The sequence below is a fragment of the Cupressus sempervirens genome, chromosome 9 (assembly GCF_028749045.1).
Source record: "Cupressus sempervirens isolate cs-2001-9-10 chromosome 9, ASM2874904v1, whole genome shotgun sequence".
In the NCBI taxonomy this organism is placed as follows: Eukaryota; Viridiplantae; Streptophyta; class Pinopsida; order Cupressales; family Cupressaceae; genus Cupressus; species Cupressus sempervirens.
In genome coordinates, this window is record NC_143126.1 from 553,766,472 (window position 1) to 553,786,771 (window position 20,300).

At 37.9% G+C, this 20,300-nt stretch overlaps 1 protein-coding gene across 6 annotated transcripts in view; it reads left to right on the plus strand.

Annotated features, from left to right (window-relative positions):
• The window catches only part of LOC149539847 (uncharacterized), a 190,568-nt gene that overhangs the window by 77,872 nt on the left and 92,396 nt on the right, over window positions 1-20,300 (plus strand). For all 6 annotated transcript variants that reach the window (XM_089801030.1, XM_089801034.1, XM_089801029.1 and 3 more), the window contains exon 5: window positions 124-167. In XM_089801030.1, the coding sequence (XP_089657156.1) occupies window positions 124-167 (44 nt within the window). The remainder of the gene's footprint in view (window positions 1-123; window positions 168-20,300) is intronic.

Genomic DNA, 20,300 nt, shown 5'->3' on the forward strand with positions numbered 1-20,300 from the left:
TAGTTTGTATCTATTTTTTTTTTTCTTTTTTATTATTTAGGTTTGGAATCTCTGACTAGTTACTGCAAAGAATTAATAATTTATTGTCATGCATATTTTTAATATAGATTTTTATTTTGGTAGGACCGATTTCATTTAGAGAATGATCCTGAAAATCTGGCTTTGAGGTATAGCTTCTATCTCAGTAAATTTCTTTCAAAATTAAATATCATTGATGATATTGAGTTTCATATAGCAATCAAAAGCTTTTCTGTGCGCTGCATTTTGGTGGCATGAATCTGTCATATTATACCACTTCCTAGTTTATGAATCTCTTGTGCTTACTATAAATACTGAAATAATTGTGAAGGGACAAGGTGCTTGAATGAATGCTTAGAGTTCTTGTCGTTTCTAACTTCCCACATTGTCATTTGTTTTAGGCTTTAGCTAAGGCTGCTACCCATTTTGTGTTGTTCATATTTGTTATTTTCTTCCAATGTTCTTAAGTTTGTCAAAAGGTTCATTAAAAGCTTGATTCTTAGTGGTTGCAAATTTGATCCCATTTTAGAGAAACTTTCTTGCTTGAGAGTCGGGGGACCATCATGTTTTTCTTTACTTTTGCAACTTGAGCAATGTAACACCAGTACTGGGGTGCGGTGGGACATTGGGATGAGTTTTTGGGACGGGGGGAAATGGGCCTCATTTTCGGGATGACGGGGGTGTAGCAGCAAGGGGAGGAAGGAGCAGGGAGGGGTGTTGTATAGTACACATATAGAACTTGAAATGATTGTTATGAAATGATGTTTTAGTAGAACATACCAAATTAAAATACTTGAACATAGCAAAATTGCAACATAAACTAGAACCATTGAACATTCAACATAGTAACATATTACATACCCAATAGTAACATTCAAAAAACAAAATTCAAATAGAATTCCAAGTCCTCATTCTAGGGGCAGCATGGTGGAGCTGGGGGTACTTGGGTATGCGAGTACCTAGTGCAAGGACATCTCGGGGACGGTTACTCCGAGGTTTGGGAGGGGGGTGCGAGTCCTTGTGTAACATTGAACTTGAGTGCTTAGTGCAGTGACTAACTTGTATCTACTGGTCATATGCATACAAATTTGCTGGTTCGGATTCTGATACAGATACGGGTTCAAAATTCGTCTAAATTTTTTTGGGCTTGGGTTTGGATTCGTTTTGGGTTTATCCATAAAAAAAATGTATCGTACAAAAACATACTTTTTTAAAAATATGTGTGTGTATATATATGCAACAAAAAATAAATCCGTACTTGGATATGCTAATAGTAAAGGAACATAGCAAAATATACCACCAAATCTATGTTTCAGTTCAATGGGACATTAATTGCATCATTTAGCCATACATACAACTTGATACACTTGCTTGGTCACATGCATGGAACATATCTCCATATCAAGGGGACAGTTTGAGAACAAAAGGAATTGTCAAATGATAAGTGCAGTTATCTGAATTTTTATTTTGTATTAGTTAGAGCATTTCCTACCAGGCTATATCAAAAGTTGAGATACAAATTTGATGTCCCGGATTCCAAGATGTCATATCTTTTTAAAGACATTTTTCTATAATCATCAATTTAGACGTCACCTATTGTCAATTTCAATTTCTTTTATAAGCAAGTTTTCATTTTCATACATAAATGCATAAATGACATATAAACATCTTTATTTGTCTTTTTAGTGGTCACAATAGGGTTGGAACTTGGAAGGACAAAAAACACTTAAAAAAAGTATTAAAAAAATGTTCCGAGACCATATTCAGCCCAGGTCTAGACAGCAAATTCTTCAAAATTCTCTACAAATTCTGCCCGGGCTCCTCTGACAGAATTTGCAGCAAATTCGTAGCTCTGCAAGAGAATTTGACAAGGACCAGACTTTGTATAAAATTGAAGCAGATTTTGAGGGTTGCTAGAGAGAATCTGGTAACTTAGTATGCATATAATAGAATCTGATACTTATTAATCCTCAGGTATTTATGTGGGTTAATGATTTCTTTCTTTTTCCATTCAACTTGTGGAAGGCAGATGGGAACGCCTATATGCTACCTCAATAAAAGAATGTCTTTGTTTCATGATATGCTTTCAGCAACAGGCTTCTGTCATTGAATAGAACATTGTATCAAGAATAACCTTAGATTTGAAGTTTTGACAAAATATGAACTGTTAATACATAGATACCTGTAGTATATATTCAGATTTTGTAATCATTATGGAGAGGATATCTATTAGAAAAGAAATCCAAAGAAATACTTTAGGTTGTGACGTGAGAACTGATGGATACCTTCAAAGTGTTTTGCTGGTGACATTTAATCTGTAATAGTCACCATGGTGAATAACTACCTACTTGTAGCAGCAATTTACTTTCTCTAACTTAATAGACCTCACTATTGTATATGAAGGAAACTACACCAAGCATTTTATGTAGACATTATTTGTAGACTATAAGTGTTTGAATGCTTGGAAAAATTAATAAGTTGTTAGTTTATGTGATTTTTTAGGTCAAAACATTGTTTCCAACCTTTCTCTTTTATTATTAATGAACATGGATCCCATGGTTGCAGTGGAACAAGCTTGTGCAAAACGAAAATTGTGAGGCGACCAATTATATTCTGCAGATTATTTGAAATATAATGGATTTTTTCTCTTCAACCAAAACTTCTCTGAGAGAAATTCTTCTAGTATACAATTGCCTTTGACATAGAGATTTGGATCAGTAATAGCTCATTTGGATCCAAAACCTCAAAGATACTTATCAGTCTTCATGTACTAGGCTTTTGGGACCTTCTCAAGCCTAAGAGGGACTTAAGAAGTTTACAAATCAGATGATCACTACAAATGAGCCTTGTCCTTCATACTCAAATGTGCATTGGTGCTTAACTTCTTGGTATTTATCAGAAAAAGCATAAAGTATAAATAACTCATGATTAATTTGACTAAATAATGCTCAAGAACTAGGTCAAGTAGGCATGTCTTTGGCCTAGTCAAATCTGGTTGAACTCATATTTTGGGGTTTAGGTTCAATTTGTCTTCTTTTTCCCATGATTTTCTTGTTTTAAACACTTTTGTAGTTCAATTCCATTTCAACTTTGACTTTGTTGTGTGGAAGCCATGTAAATTTAGTCCTACAATAGTTTTTCCCCTACAATCAATTGGAAGAGTATGTTTGAGGGTACTAAGTCACATGGCCTAGATTTTTTATTACATCTTGGGGATGATAACCTTTTGGCTTACATTGTCAATGATGACATGAAGAAAGTGACCTTTGGCCCAACAGGAAGAGGTTCTCTTTTCCCTTAGAGGTGTTTTAGGAAGAGATATTGGTACTTAGACAATTCACATCTAGATCAATTTCTTCTGCTTGTATATGAATTGAAACAGACCAAAAAATTGAAGTTTGTTGTGTGTGACATTCAAATCATGGTGGCTGGTTGTGTGGTGTTTTGCTGGAACTTCATCCCCATTGCCTCTTGCTTTTGTTTGATTTTGGAGGCGTTCAACTTCAAACCTTTTGTTTGAGCTTCAATTGTTGCTCTCCCTAGTGTTGCATTTGTTGCTTTTGTGCAAGAGGGTTCTGTTAATTAGATGTGGACTGAAATGAAGAGGAAGCAAAATTATGCTGTAGGATTTGTTTGTGTTTTGAAACTTTGGCAATTTTTTGTTTGTTTTTGGATATATATACATATATGTATGTATTTGTTTTTATTCTAATATATAGAAATGGTCATAAAAATAACACAAATTGAAACCAATATGAAATGCAAGCACAATGGCCTCGATTAATTATTCTAATTTGCAATTATTACAAGTATGAACAAATAAGTATTAAACTTAATATATTTGGGCACCTGATATGCAACTTGGCATTGTATATTTTGCAGCAGTTGAAAACCCACACCATGTTCCTTGTATGGATGCTTGCCTAAACAATAACTCCGATTGCTGCATCTTTAAGGTAAAAACACTTCTGTAGATGAAACACAGCCTTTGTAATGGTCAATCTCACGTCAGCAAAGAAATTCATTATGCAGCTTCTCAAATACCTGCCCATTTATAATCAGAGTGATTATTTTATCCTCCAAATGCAATGTGTATCAACAGTAGATATAGCCGCCCAATTGGCTATGCCATTCCAACACACTATACAAACCCCTTCAATAATGGTGTCCAAAATTTTTCTCCTCCCTAACCAAATTGCAACAGATGGAATAATTGAATGATTTACAATGACATCATTCAATCCTTAGCAGATGATACACAATTCACTAGTATGCAAACCCAACTCAAAGTACAAACTATTTTGAGGATAATTCAGACTTCCTCAAGCCCTCACTGTAATGTCCCCGATTTAGCAGGTCTTTGGAGTTTGGTCTTGTTAGCTCATCATCGCGACCCTCGTGAGCTGATGTTTGGATTTGGGGGTCTTTATCGAGAGTTTTCTATTTTTGGACTTACTATTTTTAGTAAGTCACTCATGGCCAGTTGCTATTTTTGGATTGAGCAGTTCAGGTAGGATGGTCATCCGGTTTTTGATATTTGGTCTCTCTTTGGGATATCTTTATTAAAGTCATATTTATTGGTGAGCTTGTTGGCTTAATGATTATTTAATTCACATCTAATAATCATAGTACTTTATATTATAAAGTGTCATGACTTTATATTATAAAGTTGCTTTCTAAGTGAAAGGTGTGAGAGTGAAGTTGAATGGCTCAAATGGTGTTATAAATACGACTCTTTGGTGAGGAGAAGATGCATCTTGAATATTATATATTTTCTTGTTCTTTCATTGCCTGAGGGTTTCTGAAGAATTTCTGAAATTCATCATTGGTAATTGTGCTGAAGTAAACAATTATCATAATTCTCCAACTGTAACCATTGTGGCTACAAAGATTGATCTTCTGAAGGAAATCAATTGTATTATGCTGCATACTAGCAATCGATTTGATTAAGTTTTGAGGAATTTAGTGACTGCTGTTTCATTGATGAGGTTTGCATTTGAGATTCCCATCAGCTTGACATCAAGGTTGTGGGTTTAATTGAATTGCTGGAGTTTATTTGTGCTAGGCGGAATTGTATTAGACAACACTCTGAATTAATGGCTTGCAATTTGTGAGTAGCTGGACGTCTTTCCTCATCCAGCTACAATGTGCTTTGGGAGCATTCCGCAATAACTCCAAAGGGATTGATAGTGTCTTCGGCTTGCATTTGTGGATATCCTTGGAGACGTGTGTTGAGGAGCTGCCATGGGACTCATATTCTGGTCCTCCCTTTCAGTCGGCAAGCACATTGAATTAAGCTATAAGGAAATCAGGTTTCTTACTCAATTAATTGGTGGAATTCAATATATTTTTTTTGTATTTTCTTTCTACATAAAATTATGAATACTCAATTAATTGGCGGAATTCAATATATTTTGTTTGTATTTTCTTTCTACATAAAATTATGAATAATGCCAAAGTTGTGTTAGTATTCCTCTGGCACTTTTTGTGTATTTTGAAAATTAATTCCAATAAAAACAAGAAACCGAGCAATATTCTTTAGTTGGCACCAAAATTTCTATCAACGCATACATAGAGTTTTTACAGAAACCCTTGAAGTTTTTCCCCAAATTCAAGAAAATGCAAACATCATAATACAATTAGATTCCCTATGAGAAGTCCTTTCTATAATATTTTAAGCCTCAAAATTTCTCCAATACACGAACACCAATAGCTTCATAGACTCTTTTTAGTAATGAAGCCCTTTGCTTTATACTTAGGCACATATTTGAATAATAAAATTTATTAATTTCCTTTAGCTCCAAAAACAACCTTTTTAACAATATTATGATACTCTGACACACAAGGTCATTGTTTCTTGTGCCCAAGATTTAAAACTTCTAAAACTAGTTCCAACAAGATATGACAACAAGGTGGCCAATAAACAATACCAACCAAAATAGAAACATCAACATATTTAATCAAATAATAATCATAATTCACCCGTTTGCGAAAATGAATGAAGAAGCATTAAAATCGAAATTTGACAGCGCATGAGTGATCCCGATGAAGAAAGACGATGAATGAACTTGACGAGGTTACTAAAAATAGATGCTCCCTCCAATATTCTTAGAGCCCAAACCAGAAGCCAAAAATAAAACTTGAGAGCATCCTTCAACTCCTTTAACTCATTTGAGCTCATCAGAGCCATTCGTTGACTTACTATAAATAGCATTTTCCACCAAACAGAACCATAATCCTCAACAGGGTCCTCTAATCACCAGTATTAGCCTACAAGGACCCACTAATAGGCTAAAACAATCCATTGTCATGGTCATGCTAAAAAGGGCACGTTATAGTCCCCCCTCTCCAAGATCGCTATCCTCAAGCAATCACAGGATTCAAAGAAACACAATGATCCACTTAGATCCCAAGTATAAATGTGTATAATGTCCTTGGCGTTGCCTTCAAACTCGTGTGATGATACCACTATCCACAAAGCTATCCTGAATATATTGTCACCATACCAACAATGGTGACTCAACCAATCTACTGTGCCAATCTTATCTACATGTGGATCCTAGTAAAAATGAAAATCACATCCATCCATAACAAGGAAAAATGGATATCTGATATTTATTTGCTAGATCGAAACTTCTTGCACACCCTACCAATCTGCCATGGGTATGAAGTCAATTTCTGCAACAAGAACTAGTACTCCCAAAAGCATCTGAATCATAACCTAGATATTCATCCTCTACGAAACTATCATGGATATGATGACTCTGCAAATAACCTCCTACTAACTTGCCACTACTAAACCCATCTACTATAGATGGTGCAAACCTATCCCATAAAAGATGATATGGACCTAGAGCCAACCCACACCTACACGAACCAATTCCTATAACTATGGTTCAAAAGAAAAATGATGAGCACTCCTCACTATGTAGCTGTGATAAAATGCACCAATCATCGATAGAAGCTCATCATCTTCAAATTAAGGACCAAGAGATGGCTCCAATCTTCGTCTTTGAACAATTGGTTAGTCAAGATCCAAGGTAACCCTCTCAGCAAACCAAACCATAAAATCCTTGTGGGGAAGCATTGTAGCCAAATTTTCTACAATCTTTCCCACCAAATGTCAAATATCGCAAGAACCCTAGATACAAGTGCCCTCAGAAGCTCTGTAAGGTCCCTCTTGCAATTCCAGTCTCTCAAGAAGATATTCTAAATATTCCACAAATGACTCTGTGTAGTAGAAATTATATGAAGCAACATCAACCTTCTCCCCTGCAGTCCACAATTGATCCCTCTAAAATTGTGGCAATACCAACAGTCTGTGGCGATCAACTATATGAGATGAAGTAATAGATTTGCTTCTAACAAGAGGAAACAAATGCCCATGACAACTCGTCTCCGAATCAGATCATACCTTGCCCAAGTCTTCTGAAGAAGCGAGAGTAGTGTTAGGAACTACACACAACTCTCTAAAGAATCTACTGCTATCACATCTAGACTCTCAATAACCTGTTCTGCATCATATGTCAGTATGCTAACTAGTGAGGGACCTAGTACAATAGGAAGCTTTGTGCAGTCCTCGGTTGATGCACTCATCTCATCTGTAGCTATCGGTGTAACTGCATCCTCATTACATTCATCATCCCTCTTTGTGGAAGTCAACTCGCCTGTAAATCACCCGTGGGTGGTATGTTCACACTTGAGTAGGCAATTATCTTTCTCAGAGGTGTTGTTCTTAGAAAGCACAAATTTGGTGAAAACCTTTGCTTAATGCTCCAACCTAGTTGCATTAGTTTCTTATTTTCTCTTGATGAATCAATGTTCATCCAAATTACTCCTTGAATTCAATTAGCTTTCCCTCCAAGCTGATTCAAATGACATCTAGGATTTCTCCCACTTTAAATTATCATAAAATAATATTTTATTTTATTTAATCTCCCACCTAGGTCTAATTACCATAACCAAAAAGCTCCCTTTTAAAGTTATAATATGATATTATGTGCGTAGGGAATTGACCACCACCATATTAGTATACATTATTGCGATATTATAAAGTGATAATACTAATCTCTTATTATTATTACTTTATCAACCCCAACATAGGAAATAATTAAACTGTTTCTAGAGTATTCATAGCTCATTGATCTAGACTCTGATCTGGATTCCTTTAGATGGCTCTTGTCCATTGATGCTGGCTGGCCATTGGCTAATAGTCATCTAATAAAATTTAGGAATTCATAAAAAATAGGAGCCATGCCAGAGGTCTCTCCAGATTGATCTTAAGAGGCCCTCGTATGTGTTTATGCGTTTGAAAAAAGGGTTCCTCCTAAAATCTAGTCAAACTGGCTCTCAAAGCCCTGAGATGGATATTAAGAAGTTGGGCATAGGTAAGGCAAAAGACTTGGCTAAATTTCAAGTAGAGTACATCAAGTGGGGCATGAAAACCCTTGCACTGCACATTACGGAAATCTGCAATAATATCAACCAACATGGGTTTCCTAGAGATTGGACAATTAGCCTTGCTATACCCCTTTTTAAGAGCGGTAATGTCAATAATCCCTCCACCTACAGGACTATAATGATCAACCCTCTGTGTGCAAAACTCTTTGGCAACATGATAGCGAATAAAATCAACAAATGGGCTGAAGAAAATCATAAACGCGCAAAACGGAAAGCTGATTTTAGGCCAAAGCCCTCGACAATCGATCATTGTATCAGCCTGAGGTATATTATCGAAAAAGCATGGGAGAGAAAGGGTGAGGGTTTTACTGCTTTGTGGACTTTACAACAGCTTTTGACACTGTCCCTAGGGACAACCTTTGGCTCAAGATGGAAGAATTGGGGATCCCTACGAATCTCAGTGTTGCTGTTATAGGATTTATGAAGAGGTGAAAGTCAAAATCAGAAATTTAGAAGGCATTTCAGAGTGCCTTAGGAGTGATATAGGGATCAATCAGAGTTTCCCACTATCTCCTACTCTGTTTGGGCTATATATTGGTAAACTTGAAGAATGGTTAGACATGCAAAATGGTGAGGGTATCCAGTTAGGTGAATTTTTAATAAGGATGCTGCTCTATGCAGATGATCTCATTTGGTTGCCAAATCTGTTCACGGTTTGCAAGATCACTTACTTTGTCGTGAGCATTTTTGCAAAATAGTAGGGACGCTGGTCAATATTAGTAAGACTAAAGTCATTATTTTTTCGAAAAATAGAAAACTACATCAGCATAAGTTCTATTTTAAGGGCAATATTCTTGAGGAAGTTGTAAAGTATAAATACATTAGGATTGATTTCAACCAAAAACTAAGTTGGGAAGGTTGTAGAAATAAAGAGTATTAGGAGGATGGAAGGCATTTTATGCACTTCAAAATAGGTGTCGTGAGATAGAGCTTTGGGATTGGAAAACCATTCAAACTTTATTTGGACTTCTTGTGCTGCCGGTTGTTCTCTATGGTTGTGAAATATGGGCCAGCAACACTTCAGCCTTATAGTGGAAACAAATCGAGGGAATCCAAAAGCATTTGAACATAAACAAGTTTAAAATCAAAAACACTGTTTCATATGATATTATGTTACGTGAAATTGGGGCTGTTCCTATTGAGGCAATAGCTATGGTTCCCCTCATAAGTTATCTAAAAAGAACTGAAAAAATGTGTGAAGGTAGATAGCCTAAAGTTGTCTTTTATGATATTTTGTGCAAACATAAAAAGACATGGATGCAACAAAACATCAAATGGATGAGCAAATGGAATATTCATTTCAGCATGTGTCCTTCAAATAATAAAGAAATAAAGATCTTTGTTATGGAGAAATTCTATTAGAGAAATTGGGGAAATGAACTTGGAAGGAAAAAATCCTATAATATAAGTGAGTTCTACCCCACGTGTGATCAACACCAAAAGGCATACATTGGGGCCAACATTTCTTGGAGAGCTAAAATTCTTATTGCACAATTCAGAACCAATTCTCATCAACAACAATGTGAAATAGGGTGAAGGAAGAGGCCAAAAGAGTTTTGGGAAGAAAGAGTTTGCACAATTTGCAACTCTGGAAAGGTGGAAACCAAGCAACTCTTTGTGTTAGAGTGTGAGGCATACAAGAATATTAGGTTCAAATTTGCGGATATTATATTTGGCAGCTCTTGGCACAACTTATTCAGTGAGGAGAACATTGAAATTAGGTGGAATCATCATTAGGTTGCCTAAAAAAAAGAACATAATTGTTAAAGTTGGTCTAGTTTGAAGACTGTCTCATAGGCTATGTTTAGCCTCATGGACATGAAAAACCATCTATCTATCTATCTATCTATCTATCATAAGTCCCTCAAAGGGTCCCCTACATAATCTGCGAGCGTGTGGGAACGAACTAATAAACCAACCTTGCTAGAAAGACTTGCACTAAGGAAGGTGCAAAATGGGGACATTATAGTCCGCCTTTCTCAAAGATTGCTTGCTCTCAAGCAATGCCAGTACAAGCACCAATCAACAAGCTGATCCACTAGAAATCAAGAATGATTCCAATGTCCTAGGACAATCTTGGAAGTAATCCACCGTATTGATGTTGCGCCATTCTAATTATTATTGAAAATCCATTCTGCTACAATTGCACTCTCTTTTCCTGGAATCTCGCAAAATAAGTATCATCAAAACCCACATTGTGATACTTGAAAGGGTTGAAGTCAATGCTATGGTATGTCTCCTGCCACTACATTCGAGAAGATATCACACCAACAAACTCACTTCTTATCATGATCTTGGGCACCTTGTAATGTCCCCTTCTTTGCGCTAGACCTTTCTGGTGCTTTGTTGGGTCTATCTTTCCATTCGGATAGGCTAACGACATTGATCTAGAGAGGATGCCAACTAGTCACAAGAATTTATTTGGTTTGATGGCAGTAGTAAAATGTCTGATAGGTCTTGGATTCACAAGTTAGACACATTCCTGATACTCAAACCCATGTCGGAAATAAAAACTATTAAATTTTTCATAATGCATTTGGAGGGAGCACCATATGATTGGTGTCATTATAGGCTAGTCACCCAGGATCATGGTCTCATTACATTGTACGAGACTTTCAACTCTAAGCCGATCCCTCGTTTTGATAGGAAGGACATTGAGGTCTACGCAGTTGCGACAGGGTGGATCTTCAGATGACTTCATTGATGAGTTTCAACGGATCTCAATTATGTTTCTAGATATGACAGGAAGGCGTAAGGTAATGTTGTTCACAGAGGGCTTACAGGATAGATTTAGAGGTTTGGTCAAGGTCCTTAAACCAGACACCTTGGATGATGTTATTAAGATCGCACATAATCTAGAGTCACCTTCTTCGATACTACAACCTCCTGAGAAATTTCAGAAGAACAAGAATTAGTATAAGACTTCCCCCCCAAAGTTGGACTTTGAGACACAGGAATCAATTGAGGAGGAAGAAGCTATGCTTCACTTGTAGGGAATTGTGGACACCGGATCATAGGTGCCTTGGCAAGGGTAAAATACATTATATCGAGGTTCTTTCGGAAGAGGAGGATGAGCAACAGAGAGGCAATGATGTTGATGGCAGCCATGAGGAAGGAAGTGAGGAGCAACCTCTTAAAGAGAGGAAGAAGGAATCCACTCCTAGGCAGTCCCCTATTATAGCCTCCCTTTCTAGTGATCCCACTGGTCACCCATTTCGTTTGAAAGGCATAGTTAGAGGGCAACGTACTGTGTGCCTCTGAGATATAGGTGCATCACATAATTTCATAAGCACACGAATGGTCTTGAAGAGAAGGTTACAAGTTGATGATAAACTCGAATTTGAAGTTAAAGTAGCAGGTGGTGATAGATTGAGGTGCACAGGGAAAGTGTCAGGCTTTCGATTCACTTTGATGACTACCTTCCAGAGGCAGATTTTTATATTGTTGATATGGATGGGTTAGATGACATGTTGGGAAGGTAGTGGTTACAGACTATCGACATGTATACAATTGATCATGGTAAGATGTATCTAGAATTCTGACAAGATGGTTGACAGGCGATTCTCAAGGCCATGCCAGAGGGTGAGCCTAGAGTGATTTCAACTCATAGGATGGAGGCTTTTATGGGGCACGATGACATTGAGTGGGTGGCACATTTTTTCATCTCCTCTAAGACTATAGTAGGCTCAGGACAACAGTTTCACTGTGACATTCAGCCTGTGCTTGATAAGCACAAGAGAGTTTTTGAAGACATACCTCCAAGTATTCCCCTAGATAGAGAGTTTGAGCATATTGTCAAGTTAGAAGAGGGTGCCAAGCCCATCATTACCACCCCTTATCGTCACCTTAGGCACTATAAAAAAAAAATAGAAAAGATGATTAAGGAACTCTTAGAGATGGGACACATCAGACCCAATTCCAACCCTTTTGCTTTGTTGGTGGTTTTGGTGAAAAAGAAGGATGGTACTACTACTCTTCGCATATGTATTGATTACTGTGCTCTCAACAAGAGGACCATTAAGAATAAGTACCTTATTCCTCGCATTGATGAGTTATTAGACGAGCTACATGGGGCAGTCTATTTCTTGAAGATAGAGCTTCGATCTGGATACCATCAAATATGTGTTCGTGAGGAGGACATGTATAAGACAACTTTCAGATGCCACTACAGACACTATGAGTTTTTGGTAATGTCATGTGGGCTCACTAATGCACCTGACACATTTTAGTCATGCATGAACAATATTTTTAAAAAGTAGTTGCGCAAGAGTGTGTTTGTAGTCTTTGACGATATCCTGGTTTTTAGTAGGACTTGGGAGGAGTATTTGCAACACCTAGATGAGGTACTTAGCATTGTGGAGGAGCATTCATTGGTTGTGAAGGAATCGAAGTGTGAGTTTGGATTGACTTAGATTCTTTACCTTGGACACATGATTGGTGCAAATGGGGTTAAGGTAAACTAGGAAAAGATACAAGCAATCCTAGATTGGCTGCCTCTGAGGAATGTATCAGATTTGAGAGGCTTCCTTGGTATTTGCTCTTATTACAGGAGGTTCGCTAGAGGCTTCTCTCAGACAACTCCCTTCATCGATCTCACACAGAAAGGGGCATTCAGGTGGACAAATGATGTAGAGGTAGTCTTTGATAGGCTCAAGAAGGTGATGAGCACATGCCTGGTTATGGCACTTCTTGACTTCTCTCGCCCTTTGTCTTAGAGTTTGATGCTTTAAGAAACGAAATTGGAGCAATTTTGATGTAGGACAGGCATCCGATAGCTTATGAGAGCCGGAAGCTCAAGGGCAGCGAGAGATTGTACTCCACCTATGACAAGGAGGTGTTAGCCATTATGCACGCCTTAACCAAGTTTAGACAATACGTATGGGTGGAAAATTTACGGTTAAGACAAACCACAACAGCTTGCAATATTTCTTAGAATAGAAGGATCTGAATGATAGACAACAAAAGTGGGTCAACAAGATTCAGACCTATGATTTTGATATTGAGTATGTCAAGGGTAAGAACAATATAGTTGTTGATGCTCTTTCCAAGAGACCTCTAGTAATAGAATGTTGTGCCATTTCAGAAATATCAGTAGATTGGAAGTCCTAGTTCTTGGTTGAGCATTCTCAAACTTGTCAGATCATGGATGGGCAACTCCAGGACAACAGGTACAAGGTAATTGATGATATGATTTTTTATAAAGATAGGATCTACCTCGTGCTCGAGTCTAAGCTCAAGGTAAAAATTATGAATACCGTTCATGATGCGCTATCAGTCGAACACCTAGGGTTTTCAAAACCTATAGATAGGTTAGAGAAAGGTTTTCATGGAAGGGCCTCAAGGACGATGTCCTTGAACATGTCAGAGAATGCCAAACTTGTTAGCTGAAACAAGTCGGAGCACGAGTTTCCTACTGGATTATTACAACCTCTTCCTATTCTAGCACAAAAATGGTAAGGTATCTCCATGGACTTTACTGCAGGACTGCCGAGTGTTTAGGGCAAAGATTCTATTTTTGTGGTTGTGGATAGATTGACTAAGTTTTCTCATTTCTATGCTATAGTGACAGACTAGTCAACCTCTCAGATAGCTGAGTTGTTTTTTCGAGAGATTTTTTGTTCACATGGCCTACCTTGGACCATTGTGAGCGTTAGGGATAGCAAATTTCTCAGTACTTTTTGGCAAGAATTATTCAGATTGGTAGGTATGGAACTGACACCCAACACAAGTTACTACCCACAAACAGGCGAGCAGACTTAGTAAATAAATGGGTGGAGGGTTATCTCTGGAACTATGTAGCAAGGCAACAGAGAGCCTGGGTTAAATGGTTGTATTTGGGACTGCTATCATATGTCCATCATACGTCCATCTGGATGACACCATATCATATGTCCATTTGGATGACACCATTTCGAGCTCTCTATGGCAGCGACTCACTATCATTTGTAGATTTGACCTTACAGGGCAACATAGCACCTCTAGCTGGAGATTGGATACATGACCAACAAGATATTTTCAAATCTCTATGGGAGAACATCCTACAGGCTCAAAATCAGCAAAAGATGTACACTGATCACCACTAGACAGAGCGAAGTTTTGAATCAGGTGTCATGGTTTACCTTCACCTCCAACGTTACATGTAGAGCTCCTTGAAGAAGAGTGGATCCAAAAAGCTTCAGCCTAGATTTAATGATCCCTATCGCGTTACCAAGAGGGTTGGTGAGGTTTCTTATGAGTTGGAATTGCTAGGTGACAGTAGGACCCATGGTGTTTTTCATGTGTCTTGCCTCAAGAAGCCGATCGGTGAACATACAATGCCTTCAGTTGGATTGCCCCCACTTAATGTGGAAGGGAAACTAGTTTTGGTTCCAACTGAGGTGATTGAGATCAGAGAGAGGAAGCTGAAGAACACATCCATTAGGGAGTATTTAGTTCGCTGGAAGGATTTGCCTTATGAGGATGCCACCTAGGAGGGTGAATCAATCTTGTAGCATCCGACGCTGAGATTGCTTGAGGACAAGCAATCCCAAGAAGGGAGGGCTATAATGTCCCCTTCTCCGTGCTAGACCTTTCTGGCGCCTTGTTGGTCTATCTTCCCATTTGGAGAGGCTAATGACAGTAATCTAGAGGATGCCAGCTAGTCGTAGGAATTTATTTGGTTTCGTTTGGGAAAATATTAAAGTCTGAGGAGCTTTTCTATAGTTAAGTCACTTTATTTTATAAAGTTGTTTCATAATGTTACTTTATGACTTAAAGTCATTTTTATAACAAAAGTAACTTAAGTGACTTAAAGACGAAAATGTTTTTTATCCCACATTGCCTAGTTGTTTGTGCTCCCCCACTTATTGAGGTTATAAAGCAATGAGCTTTCTTGGGATTGACACCATGAGATATACCAACATATTGAAAGACGAAATTGGTTGCTTAAATGTGGCTGGATTTCTTAAGGATGAAACCCCTTAAGAATAAATTGGGAGACTGGACGTAGCCTCAGTATCTCTTTGAAGATTGCACCCAGGTTCAGGTATGTAAATTGCAGTGTACTACATTGTTCAGTCGAACCTACAGTCGAGAGTAAATCGGTTAGTAGTATAAGCACTTGTATGTTCTTAAAACTAGCTGAAAAGCCGTATGTTCAGTATACTAGCAGCAAAGGATGATATCAGTATAAACACAGAGACTGAGCCGAGGATGTCGGGTCACTATCGATAAGAGGACAGTGGTTGATCTGGGATCAACACCCGTGCGTAGCATAGCAGAGATTGTGGGATACGAATGACACCAACACCAGGCGGCAGGGTTCAACAGCATTTACCACCAGTCACGTCATAGTTGGATGAATGCACGACAGGGTGTAATGCGGTAACCAGTACCAACACAGCACTGGAGGAGTTTAGGAAAGCCGCTGGCCCAGACGTCAACTCCAGAGAACAAGTATTGACTGCTGCATGTGAGATTAATATTCAGGAAGGGGTCGTTTGCTAAGTCTGCAGTCCATAAGAGGACGTGGGAAAAACTAGTGGCAACGAGACCCACCAACCAGCTACTGGCCTTCATACACCATATCTGGGGAGGTGTTTGTGTGAACTGAAGCTGTCTTTGATACTGAAGTTGCACGCATTCATAACAGGTCTGCAACACATCTGTAGTTGGTTTTGTATTGAACTAATATTCTGAAAACAAGTCTGATATACGTAACAATTTCTGAAAGTTGAATGCGTTGAGTGCTTAGGTAGGAGTTTGTGTTCAGTTGGATGTTGTTAGTAATGATCAATAATGTAGAATGTTCTTTATATTTAAAATGGATTTTTATTGCCATTCTCTAAACAAAATACTCTAAAACATTACAAGAAAACTGTCCGACAATATTACAATGAGAAAAAATAAAGCATTAGGAAAGCCCAGTTGAAGTCAGCTTAGTACACACCTAGACTAATACTCTGCCAAGCCATATAGCAAAATCCCAATCATCACCTAACCAAACATCCTCCAAGTGACGATCAATCACTAGCATGTCTCTGTAATCAACCAACCCAGGGATGTCTCTACTGTCACTGGCTGGAATGATGTCACCTACACTTAATTTCCAAGTGTCAAAGGTTACACCTCGAGAACAATGATTAACCCTGCTCACTGTGCACAACCATATATCTTCTAGGAGTGTGGCAATGCTGAATGTCCAGCAAAATGGAAATAAGCTCTCATAAATGTGACGAAAGATCACTATGGGTAGATAATTAACCATACCCATTCACCACATACTGCTGGTACAATTTAGAACAACATCCATTTAACTGAAACTCTCACTAGAAAATATGCACAACTTGTACCCCTGAAGTGGAAGAAGATGGATTCTCAGCATTGTACCAACCTCCGTTAAAATTTTTTGTGATCCCAAACTTCCCAGTTCTTCCAACTAGCTACTGGCCTAAAAAAGGACCAAACGGAGACCTCTTTAATAACCAAAACAACCATCAACCATCAATGTGAGAGCTCCCACCCAAAGGTACAAACACAACATACTTCTGTCTTCTACATGTTACATGATGTTTTCTTCACGTATCATTTATCCTCTCCAAGTGTGACCAAGGAATGATGTTGTTAGGAAACAACATCATGGTGACAAATATTGTCGGCCTTGTGGTTCTTTAATCGTTATCATGTCATCAATACGACCTGTCCATATAACTGTGAATAAATTTGCAAATATGTGATGAATTCCCATCAAAGGTGCCAAACAAAATATGTAAAACTGTAGGAGACTGCTGTTACTATTGAAAACAGCATCAAACAGACTGAAACTTATGCACCTGATGGTGTAAGAAATTCATCCCATGTCATGTATTGCTGCTGTCCTCCAGGAATTATGAAAGACGTGTATGTTCCATGTGTTGGCATAAGGGATGTTGTGATGGTAGGTGATGCCTGGTGTTGTCATGATACAGATTTGATTGCATGATGATTGATTATTGTGTTGCCATTGATGTCAACTATTGACTTAGTGTTTGTAGTATGTTGTTGAGTATGATGAAAAAGGTGTTGCAATGAGTTTCAGTTGTAGCAATCTATCTCTGAATGTCAAATGTCTGACTGCCACTATTGAAGTAATGGTATGAGAAAGTTATGATCGGATGAAGGTTGACTGTGCATCTGCTGGCATAGTTAGTGACAAGTGATAGTCGATTTGATTGATTTGTCAAATCTACGATGGGTTACGTGGTGTAGTCACAGGAGAAGGTGGTCAATAGTCAGCAGATTCTATGATTTTGACCGCAACTTATTCCGGTGGGCAGGTATTGCAGTTACAAATGAGTTTTCGGGATAAACAATTTATATTCTTAAGCTACTGATCGTAGATCTTGGATCGGTGACTTGTTTGGATGCGGCGATAAATCAAGTCAAGTTAGTCAGGATGTGGTGACATGCCATAATGTTTAGTGGTGATGATAAGGCACTTCAGTGATCGTTGCAAGCGTGCCTTGAAGATCCTTGAAGAAGTGTCTGTTTGGTCAAAATGTGTTTGACTGTAAACAAATTCAAGTGTAAACCTAATTGTGGGACAACATGATATAGGAAAATTGTTTTGTGTATCGAGATGTGTGTGTAGGCATGTGGTTTGTGAGCGCGATATCTGAAAATCAAATTGAAACATGTTAGGGCAAGATTAAGGCAGTGGGAGGCTCAAGGGCTTGATGAACAATATATATTTGGTGAAGTTGCAAGAATTGCGTGTTTATCATGAATAGGCCGTGAATGTGAAGGTGCAATCAAGCCTGTGTGTAGCTGAGTATGAAGTGAACTGTATGTGTGCATTACAGTGGATTTGATCAGGCAAAGGAGTTATTTTCCAGACCATTCTGCCTGTTGTTCCCTAAAAATTGTAGCAGTCAAAATCCCTTAACCTAGTGGATCCTAATATGTCTTTTAACAGGGTGAGACTTTAGCTAATGTCTTAAGTTCTCTAACAAGGCTACTCCTAACAGGGTTAGAGGTAATTCCTTTAACCGTGTGGCACCTAATAGTGTCTATGTAAACATCTAACAGGGTTAAGCTCCTCAGAGGGCGTACTTCAAAAGACTGCACAATTTCGTGGGTATTAATTCCCATTGCAGTTTTCACCCAAATTGGGTTTCCACGAGACCAAATTTCTGTGTCAAGTATTTCTTTATCTTGTGGATGTGCTTATGTGTTTGAAGTTTTCATTTGCTTTTATTAAGTTAATTTTGTGATATGATTCAAAGGTTGAAAAGTTTCTTAATTGGTAGATTACTGGTTCACTACCCCTCTTAGTAATTTGATCTCTTAGGACTAACACCAGGAAGTAGGTTACTGGTTCACTACCCCTCTTAGTAATTTGATCTCTTAGGACTAACACCATGAAGTAGGACAACCGTCGCCCATCAACTAATGAAGTAACCTCCATCACTCTGAACTGGAATAGCAACCCATAATGTTCACTGAAATAACAGCCCCCACATCTTTTTCTCTCCTCAAGTGTATGCCAAACATGGATAAATGCCTCCACATGGAATCTCTAGTGTAAGGAAGCTGTAGACTCTACCATGCATTGGTGTCCTAACTTTGTCTTCTTCTGTCTTAGACATACAACTAAAACCTCATGACTATCAATGGACGAAGACCCCTTATTATCATCCCTTTTTGAGTACGAGTTTCCCACTCAAGGTTATGCTAATAGTAATGACATATGTTCCGAATCAGGAAATCAAAACTGCTGTCATACCTTTCCATACTGCCTACAATGTCCTCGAACATCTTTCTCATTGCTGCATTAGGTGCCAAATTAACATAAGTCTCCCGACCTGACTCTGCCATGTCATAAGGAGAAGGTGACCTATCCGAAAGTGTAGTGTAGATTTCCTCATTGCTAGCCAAGGACAACTCGAGTGATTGGTCCAGTAACTGTGCCATCCCAAAAATCACATCCTCAGAAAATGGGGCAATATCAACCAACATTTCAGCATTAGACGATTTTTGCTCATCACAATCTATGTTGTGATGAATGTTTAACTTGTTGTGCCATCAGCTGGTTTGTTTTGCTTTTCAAAACCAACTTTCATCTATAGCAGTAACTTTACAGTGTTTCAAACCAGTCCCATAATGTGATGATTCATCTAACATTTCATAACCAATGCTTACATCTTGAGCACCGACCAACGTAGGAACTATATCACTCATTTCCCTATGATTAAAGGTTTCCATATCATGAGAGAGAGAGAGAGAGAGAGAGAGAGAGAGAGAGAGAGAGAGAGAGAGAGAGAGAGAATATACCACTGCTGTCCATGCATAGATAGCCCTTTTGTCCATGCCTTTCAAATTTCCTGTGGAATATTGAACAATTTGAATGCCTTAGTGATTTAAATTTATATTATATTCCTCATGTTTATCCCCCAGAACTTGAGTGGTAACATAAGACAATCGTATTGTCTCATTGATGAAAGAAAGTATGCCTATTGTTCTAGAATTCAGAATAGTTGTCACCTTATTGTCTCATCTTGTTAACATCAGCACTATTCTTTTTGCACTTCACCATTACCAAATTGGAAAAAATTAGGAATTGCTGTGAAATCATAGGTAGGTCCGCCACTGGCAAAATACTGGTCATGTGCATCTTCTGTGGATCCCAAGTGCAAAATCGATTTAATCATGTTGATATAATATATCATATATATATTATAATTATACTACATATATATAATATTATAAATATATTATATAAATATAATATATTATACATATGTTATATTGTGATTTATATTGTTAATACATATTAACTAATAATGATTAATCATAGAGACATGTCT